The sequence below is a fragment of the Sinohyriopsis cumingii genome, chromosome 7 (genome assembly GCF_028554795.1).
Source record: "Sinohyriopsis cumingii isolate HCF-2022 chromosome 7, ASM2855479v2, whole genome shotgun sequence".
NCBI lineage: Eukaryota > Metazoa > Mollusca > Bivalvia > Unionida > Unionidae > Sinohyriopsis > Sinohyriopsis cumingii.
The window spans coordinates 40,646,153-40,656,424 of record NC_142967.1 but is presented as its reverse complement, the minus strand read 5'-3'; the positions used below and the strand labels follow the sequence as shown (position 1 = coordinate 40,656,424).

The following is a 10,272-nucleotide window of genomic DNA, read 5'->3' as shown; positions in this document are numbered from 1 at the left end:
CACATGCATATGAATGAGTGTTTGCCCTTTGAATTAGGAAAGTTAGATACAACTGACAAATTTTAAGATTCTTAGACTCCGTTGCTTTTCTTTTCTCTTGTTTCAGTATATACTGATGCCTTCTTAGTTTACAAAATTCCACCTGAATTCAGTAATTTAAGTACCTTGACTTGCTCTTTTTTGTTGCCACAGCAAGGACATTCATGACCCAGTAGCTGTCTTGCGCTATTTTCAAAAATCTGTAATGACTGGAAGACAATTAGACCAAACATCATTAACAGAACCGCTGCAGGGTGAAACCCAACCCATCTATGTGTCGCGGATGAATATGTTTGCAACAGGAATGGAGGAGATCTTGGAAGCACCAAGCCTTCTGGTACCCCTTTAGGTGACATTTTATGGAGAAGAGGCTTCCGACCTAGGGGGACCAAGGAAGGAGTTCCTCACTCATATGATGCAAGAAATAATAAAAGAAGAATGGAGACTTTTTGAAATGACTGAGGAGGGTGCATACACACTGAAAGATGACTCCGGTGGACTTGAAAGGAAATACTATTTTGGTGAAGGACTAGTTTGTGGTAAGAGTTATATTTTCGTTATTTGCTGTAGATTTAATTTTTATTATGCTGGTCATAATTCGGCTATCAATGGACAACATATTTGCGATGTGAATATTAGGCAGAGCACAATATGCTTTCATGTTAATTTTTGTGGTAAATAGCTTTGGTCTGCAATTTGGTAAGCAATCGATAAAGCAAATCGTTTGTCGTGTAAATGAATGGTATAGGTCTTTCATTCTGTTATTGAATGAAAGTATACTCTCTCTCTCTCTCTCTCTCTCTTGACATATAAAGCGATCCTAACTATTTTAGCAAAAATAATTTTGACATTCTTTAACTCCTATACATCAGTTTCAGTTTACACGACATTGTTGCATGCATGGTGAATACATTGCTATTTTTGGCGTGCATTCATATGTCACGCGTATTTCAACACTAGTAAGATGTGATTGTGATGACCCACATTTCTTGCTTAACAGGCTGTGCCTCGTTTTTGGAGTTAATAAGCGTGAAACAGAAAAATTATTCATTTGGTTTAAATATATCTTTCATTTAATATCACACGCGCGTCATTCTATTCTTGTTAACAATATTTTTAGGTTTGTCATTGATGCAGAACGGGCCTCTACCATGTTTCCTAACAGAAGAAGAATTGGAAACGCTCCTGTCCCAAAACTTAACACCAGTCCAGGCACAATTTAGAGATGGCTTAAATCGGCTTGGTTTTGTTGATGTAAGCACAAATGAGTATCTAAACTTTCCCAAACCTGCAGTCGTAACCCGGACCTATAAACCTCTTGTAACCTGTTATCATTATGCACTAAAAATTTTGGCAGTGATTTTGGGATTGCAATATACAATATAGCTTGTTTGTTAAATAAGGATTGTAAACATTGTTAAGGTTATTTTAAAAGCATAAGTTTATCATGTATTAGATTATGTGAATATCAGCTAATCTCATCAAGCTTTATAAATTTAGTACCCCTCATATTTTATAATTCTTGAGAGGTAAACTGAAGATGCGCATAACTGGATAAGAATCAAATTGATAATAAAGTCTTATGTGCAAATAGAAGTTATGGTACAAAGTCCCTTTTGTTATTGCAACCTTGCTAATGAAACAGTTTGAGTCAATTACAACTTTTTATGTATTGAAAAGTTACTTTTCAGTTAATGCGCCGAAAGCCGTGTATTAAATATCTCTTCAGGCCTTCTGCAAGGTCAACTCTGACACAGAGAAAATTGATCCATATCCAAAACCAGTATTCTCAGATATCGGATCTAACAGAAGATTAAAGGAGGATGGTACATATAAAAAATTCTTAGCATACCTTAAAGAAGTTTCAGGTAAATATATAACATCTGTAAAGATAACAAGAAAGAGGTAGTTCTGATTTCATAAATTATAAATATACATTTATCAAAATGAAATATGGGGTAAATATTTTTCGTTTGCGCCATGGTTATAACTGAACTAGTTTCTTAAAGATTATTATTAATATAATGATATTACATGTTTACTCCTAATTACTCCATACTATCTAAATTGTATCTGTGTTCAGTCCGTTGTACCTATGTTGAGTTAGATTAGCATGATTACTAGGACTCCACTATATACACATTTTGAGAGACGTTGGATGCGAAAGGTTTATATAGCCTCTAAAGAGAGGTGGGCATTTTCTTCTTTTACATTCACATTTCTACGACTTATTGTAAAACAATATGGTCAGTCCTTCTTTGTGGCAGCTAGCGGAATGGCCACATAAAGTTGTTATATCAAAGAAGATCATGAATTATAAGGTTTGCATACACAGATATATATATATATATATATATATCCTTTTCTATGTTAATACCGGTTATATCTCATTGTGTAGTATAAAAAATGTGACATTTCCATTTCAGCGAGCTTGAAGTCACATGTTCAAATATAAAATATATTGCTTTTTGTTTCACATGAAATATATTCGGTATTAACACATGAAAACAACATTTTAATTTTATTAAATAACAAACTTGCTGTTATGTTTATTGTATGAAACCTACTCCTGAACAGAATGCTAAAAGAATCACTCTTCAGCACGCAACCACCATCCCTTATTTTTGTATTCACCGCACTGTGAACGGCATTCAGTATCAACGAGCGGCTATTGGCACATCAGCACATTCAAAACTGGAATTACACTGTAATTCACTCCGATTAGTCTATATATTTGGCCTTCTGATGAAACATTTATGACTATTTGGTATCCATTTCACTATACTGCAAGTTTTCTTTTTTAATTTTCATTTCGTATTCTAGGGAATTAAATTAGTTGTTAAATTTTACAAAACTTGCTGGTTTTCACGTTATTCTGTCACTTGGTTTAAGACCATAGATTTGAATATATATATATATATATATATATATATATATATATATATATATATATATATATATATATATATAATTCTATTGCTTTTTATAGGTGGTAGAAAAGGAATGGAGAAAGCCAAAGTTACATTGGAGAAAATAGTAGAGTTTGTGACGGCATCTGCAGAGATACCAGTTTTAGGATACTACATGCCACCCGAGATTGAATTTTTTGATGATGGAAGTATGCTTCCTAGAAGTTCTACTTGCATAAATGTCCTTTATTTACCTTTGGGACATTTACCAGATGATGCCGCATAGGATATATGTTTCTAATAATATCCTGTCTTTTTATACTTTCTACTTGGTGAAAGTTTTGCGTTATGAAATAATTCAATTAACTTGAAAAAAAATGCACTACATGACTATATGTGGAATAAAGAATCATGCAAACAAACCAAAGAAAACACAGTTTCTCTTATAATGTACGGTGGTAAAAGTATCGATTGTAGAATATCATGTGAAGTCTTTGACAGTACTATATATTAAATTTCAATGCACAGTTCTTTAAGGACTAAAATATTCGTACATGCTCCCATTTATTTGCAAACCTCCCAACACACACACACACACCGATGTTAAAATGAAAAGGCATCAAGGATAGCAAAAAACTTCACAAAACTTAATCATTTTATTCATAATTTCTAACCTGATTGTCACCAGAGTCCCATGCACTGTCATTTTGTTGGCGTTTCGAATCAAACGGGAGTTTTGTAAGTAACATAGTCGCCATATTTGCATAGGCAAGTCTATGTTTTTAAGCAACAGGGGTAATGTAGTTCACCGTCTTTGATAATTTCAGTAATTCCGGAAGTTTTTGGTGTTACATGTCTCTTACATGTGTATACAAGAGTTGTCCTTTTTATTTGCTCAATTTCGTCACGAAATATTAAACATAGACATTTTTAATGAAATGGACTGTTCTATAAACCAGAAAAGGTCAGTGAGCAATCTGTCGCTTGTTTATGTCGAGAGCTTCCGTTTGCTTTGAAATGCCAATACGTCCGCAGTGTTAGGGAACTATTATCAACTGTAAGTTAGAAATTATAAATCAGTGAATGAAATTACTTAATTTCGTGCATCTTTATGTCCTTTATACTGTTTTATTGTAAAATTTGTAACGGGGTACAAAAAAACGGGGTGGTGTGCGAATAATATACTCAGTGGCATTACCTAATTGATGTTTACCATTTATCATTCCTAAGTGTTGTTGCATAAACAGCTTAAATCCCGATACCTTATAATATTCAGGATAACAAAATCATTTAGCCAGACGGACAGATAATGATACTCAAGAAAGAATGTCATGTCTTACAATATTGAAAACTATCAACGCTTTAAAATGACACCTCTATGATTTGCTTGCATACGGAAGCATTATCAAATATTGTGCATGAACATCAGAAAAATAAAGAAGTTGGAAGCAGTAAACACTGCTTATGTGTTAGGGGATAACAATGGAACATGTAAATATAATATACAACATGCTAGTGTGTCAGTTGAGTTAAGAAATTACTGATGAAAAATTGTAGTTGTTCCTTTCTTATGTCAAAAAGAGGTCTACCCCTATGCCCTGTGTAGACTTGCGAGGCTCTGTACTGGTGGTCTTCGCTGACTGGCATAGAATTGATATCGGTTTTGTCAAGGATACTACGAGCTTGTCCAAGTAGCTCAATCACTTCGACAGGCACTGATACATCCTGCAGGGTGTCCTCCATGAAAATCTCAATTCCACGTACCTGAGTCCTTATAATGTTCTCTGCTTCCATCATATTGACATGCGCTCTTTACACTTTCTCAGTTCTTCCATGATAAAGTTTACTAACGACACCAATCCTGTTGAGCCAGAATACATTTTTGTGGTAACATATCATCAGAGTGAAATAGAATTCAAAAGTACCCCATTATCAAGAATGGCAAAACTGTTTTTAGAGTTGATTGCGTTCATTTGTCATTTCTGGCAATGGAGTTGATTTGAAGAGGCAATGAACTGGAAGTGATAAAATGTTTAAATAGTTATAAAATCACACATTCATCGCAAGTAGTGAAGCTATTACATGTGGATAAAGCGTTTTTCATGGAACAACGAGTGAATAATTGTGAGAAATGCTAAATATTACGGTGTTATTTCCAATTCAACATATTTAATCACTTTCGTATGTTATTTTTAAAATATCACTTTTAAATCAAGAGATTGTTGAAAACATAACTCCAGACTATGTGGAATGCTATCTATGCTATTATACGTAACAGCAATTGAAATTCTAAGTATAAGAATAAGACTAAATAGGAAGACTGAAGGTATTACAGTTCCAAATGTAAAAGACGAAATAAAAATGCTACAGCATGCAGACGATTGTACGAATTTTATTAAAGACTAAAATTCCTTTAAACACCTAGAGAAGGAATTTGAAAAATTTGGTAAGGCCTCTGGGTCAAAAATAAATCATGAAAAAACTGAAATACTGAAAGTAGGGAGCTGGAGAGGAAATCACTCAGGATTACTACCACACCTAATTAAAGAAAGAGTGAATGCATTGGGCTTTTATTTTGGGATAAGAGAAGAACAAGAAAACTATAAAAATATGAAACAGAAATTAGAAACGAATGTGAACACCTGGGCACTTACGCCATTATGTCTAATGGAACGGGCCCAAGTGGCCAAAACGTACATATATGTGAATATAAATTTTATTGCCAAATCTATTGACATAGAAAATAAAAATTTAGACAAACTAGATAAGGAGATTATTAATTACATATGGGATTTTAAGACCCACTACGTCAAGAGGGAAACTTTATACAGAGCACAAGAGAAGGGGGACTAGCACTCTCCAACCCCATTTGGATAAAGACTGCAAATATTATAAATAGATTTAAAAAGATTAAAGCAATACCAACATCACCATGGGAGGGAATATACATCTACTGGTTTGGGTTCACATTGAGAAACAGGGGGGACATTTATAAAAATAATAAACTTGTAAAAAAACTAGAAATATCAAGAAAATTTAGATATATTAAAGAAATACTAACCAAATATAGGGATATAAAAAGTTTATGGGACCAGGAGGAAAACTAACATATAGATACATCTGAGAGGAAATAACAAAAGAAAAACTAAAAGTAAAGTAGAACAGGAGAACAGAGATTAACTGGAAAAGAGCATGAGGGCACTGGACCAAATTACGCTCCCTAAAAATACAAAGCCTCTGCTTCAAATACATGCACAATGCATGGTTGATAGGAGAGGTAGCAGTGAAACGGCACATGGTCAGAGTATCGCCAAAATGTCCACTGTGTAAAAAAGCCCCTTTTAGTAAACTACACACAATGATACAGTGCGAGAGCAGGAAATTGAAGTGATAGCATGTAAATTGAAAGTGATAGAAGAAATAAACAAAGGGGGGAGATATCAAAAGGCAAATATATTATACATGGATGGAGACTTCAATAAAAAAAACTTTATACAAAATTACAGAGTACATAGTAGACACTATGATGACCTGTGGGCAAATAATTGTGATAAAGAGGTAAAAAAAAAGTATCAGGGGAAAAAAAAGTGATTATTTTTTTCTATCTTTTTTGTTTGTTTTTTTTCTTTTTTTTTTTTTCTTCTTCTTTTTCTGTCTATATATATATATATATATATATATATATATATATATATATATATATATACAATTCTTACCGAACTTAGAAAACTTACAGACAAAATATGCAAAGATACAGGGAACCTACATGGGGAAAGTAAAGACTAACATCAAGGGGCTAAGTCACGTGGCTCTACGCGAAGTGGAGAGGCCCATGAAAGAGTTTTGAAAAAAATACCCCACGTAGAACATAAACAGACCAAACAGAGATATAAAAGACAAACATGGGCTAATTCATAGTTTAATATTTTACTAACTCTTTATCTATCTTAAAACCATACAGCTCCCGTACTGTATGGTTTGACCATCCCACATGTGGAAAATAAACAATTTTGGATTCTTTCTAATAAAATATTTAGATAAATTAATAAAAGGAGGCCTAACTCGACTCAGGAGAAATACAATGAAAATAAAGAAGTGTGGACCTTGAATCGAGCGTAACATACCTATTGATACTCCTAGAACTACCACGAGGAACGACACATATTAGCACTAGATTAAAACAATATAAAAAAAATTTACCCCCCAAAAAAGGAAAAAAATAATAGTACACCGTTCCATCGTCAAAATTCAAAAACCGAAACTATTTAATCGAATATAACATAATAGAATACATCGGATCCTAAATCCAAATTAGTAGAAAAGAAATACAACTAGGAAAAAAAACCACTGGATCTAAAATTGCTGGCTCAAACATATATATAAAATAGCATACACACAATATAGCACCACTGCATATAGCAGATACTGAGACCTAGGCGACCTCTAGCAAAGGTCACAAAAATATACAAGGGAAGGAACTTCGAGCAAGGTGGAAAAAACCAGGCTCGGACGAACAACCTTTTAGATAACACTAAGGAAACATAAATACCCCACCTATTTTAAATAAAACATACTACATAACTGTGGGGAAAACACAAAAACATAAAATATCCTTTTAGTTTCTTGGAAATGGGGGTCGGGGGCATCTGTCTGGTCCCCACCCCCCCAAAAAAAGTAATTAACAGCAATCCAACAGCCATCAAAAACCACCTAGCTATGACTTGGAAAGGAACTACTATCAAAATTTACCTTACACTCTCAATCTGACCAGTTAGAAAAAAGAAGAAAAAAACATAATAGAGTACAAAGCTAAAATTGGAAAAGAATTACTATCCAAATTGCCTCAACACAATTAATCTACCCAAACAGCATTATCTCAGAGGGAACGTTGCCCTCATCCACAACATTAGATGAAGTTTCAGTAAAAAATTTCAAATAACATTTTGTGCTTGCGAAGCGCAGATGTCCACACTTACCTGCTGGACTATTCAAAGTAAAATTAAATATGTTTTGCTTTCGTAAGTATGTTAATACAAACTTGAATATGATTAGTATTCCTATATATGGTGCAGCACAATAAGGTGTAGATATAGTACAGCACAATAAGGTGTACACACAGTGCAGCATAATAAAGTGTACACACAGTACAGCATAATAAGGTGTACATATAGTACAGCACAATAAGGTGTACATGCAGTGCAGCACAATAAGGTGTACATATAGTACAGCACAACAAGGTGTACATATAGTACAGCACAACAAGATGTACATATAGTACAGCACAACAAGATGTACATATAGTACAGCACAACAAGGTTTACATATAGTACAGCACAACAAGGTGTACATATAGTACAGCACAACAAGGTGTACATATAGTACACGCAACAAGGTGTACATATAGTACAGCACAACAAGGTGTACATATAGTACAGCGCAACAAGATGTACATATAGTACAGCACAACAGGGTGTAGATACAGTACAGCACAACAAGATGTACATATAATACAGCAGAACAAGATGTAGATACAGTACAGCACAACAAGATGTACATATAGTACAGCACAACAAGGTGTAGATATAGTACAGCACAACAAGGTGTACATATAGTACAGCACAACAAGGTGTAGATATAGTACAGCACAACAAGGTGTACATATAGTACAGCACAACAAGGTGTACATATAGTACAGCACAACAAGGTGTACATATAGTACAGCGCAACAAGGTGTACATATAGTACAGCACAACAAGGTGTACATATAGAACAGCGCAACAAGATGTACATATAGTATAGCACAACAAGGTGTAGATATAGTACAGCGAAACAAGATGTACATACAGTACAGCACAACAAGGTGTAGATATAGTACAGCACAACAAGATGTACATATAGTACAGTACAACAAGGTGTAGATATAGTACAGAACAACAAGATGTACATATAGTACAGCACAACAAGGTTTACATATAGTACAGCACAACAAGGTGTACATATAGTACAGCACAACAAGGTGTACATATAGTACAACACAACAAGATGTACATATAGTACAGCACAACAAGGTGTACATATAGTACAGCACAACAAGATGTACATATAGTACAGCACAATAAGATGTACATACAGTAGAGCAAAATAATGTGTACATATAGTACAGGAAAATACATGTAGTAAAGTTAGGAGCTACCACGACTAATAATAATAATAATAATAATAATAACATTATTATTATTAGAAGAAGAAGAAGAAGAAGAAGCATAACAGAATTAGAAATAGATAAAGCGACTGACCAATTAACTAGGAATAAAGCTCCGGGGTTAGATGGGATAACGCCCTAGTTTTATCAAAAGTTAAAAAAAAATTTAATTCCAATAATGAAAAATCTCTACAAAACTATTTATAATAAATCAAGAAATGATAGAAAGTACGAAAACAGGAGTTATTACACTCATCTTCCAAAACAAAGGCTAGACTTCAGATCTAAAATATTGGAGACCAGTCTCGTTACTTAATATTGAATGCAAAATACTCAGTAAATATTTAGCAAATAGAGTTAAACCAATACTAGGGTACATAAAAGATCCAAACCAAACATATGGTGAAGAAGGCAGAAATATACAGAATAATATACTTTCAATAAAGACAATAATAACTTATATGGAATCATCTAATATTGATGGCGCTTTAATCCTCATTGATCAGGAGAACGCCTTTGATACGGTAGAAATGAGTTATATTTTGCAGATACTGCATAAATTTGGATTTGGAAATGTATTCCAAAACTGGATCAAAACACTTTATAAGAATATAAAATCATTGGTACAGACCAATAGTGCAAAAACCAATCCGTTCTCAATAAACGGTTCAGTAAGACAGGGTTGTCCACTATCTATGTTACTGCACGAAACAGGGATAGAGGGACTACATAATGAAATCCAAAATCATAAAAGAATCCGAGGAGTAAGAGTAACTAACATGATGGAGGAGTGTAAAACCTTCCAACATGAGGACGATTGCTCCAACTTTATAACTTCAAAGCAATGGTATAAGTATTTAATGCAGCAGTAAAACCTTTTTGGATTAGCCTCGGGTTCAAAGATAAACCGAATTAAAACTGAAATACTACTTGAAGGCAAATGGAAGGAGAATTATCAAGGGCTCCCTACAGAATTCATAAGAAATCAAGTTAAAGGACTAGGAATAAATTTAGGGAAACTCAGTAAAATGCTAAATTTTCTACAAATTAGGAAAAAATTAGAGAAACATGCTATAATTTGGAATGATAGGCAAATAAATTTATTTGGAAAAATACAAATTG

The 10,272-nt window shown here is 33.7% G+C and overlaps 1 protein-coding gene across 1 annotated transcript; it reads left to right on the top strand.

The window, feature by feature from the left end:
- The first annotated feature begins 318 nt into the window (after positions 1 to 318).
- LOC149795085 (uncharacterized) lies at positions 319 to 1,880 on the top strand. Its single transcript, XM_089964031.1, has 3 exons — positions 319 to 578; positions 1,160 to 1,293; positions 1,731 to 1,880. Exons 1-3 carry the CDS (start codon positions 452 to 454, stop codon positions 1,854 to 1,856), a joined length of 387 nt encoding a protein of 128 aa, XP_089820157.1. The 5' UTR covers positions 319 to 451; the 3' UTR covers positions 1,857 to 1,880.
- The last annotated feature ends 8,392 nt before the right edge of the window (positions 1,881 to 10,272 follow it).

Bases quoted from the DNA above. Each gene is read 5' to 3' on its own strand.
- LOC149795085 (XM_089964031.1), top strand. From the start codon at position 452: ATGATGCAAGAAATAATAAAAGAAGAATGGAGACTTTTTGAAATGACT. The intron at 579-1,159 runs GTAAGAGTTATA...CAATATTTTTAG, and splicing joins TGGTGAAGGACTAGTTTGTG to GTTTGTCATTGATGCAGAAC. The intron at 1,294-1,730 runs GTAAGCACAAAT...GTTACTTTTCAG, and splicing joins ATCGGCTTGGTTTTGTTGAT to TTAATGCGCCGAAAGCCGTG.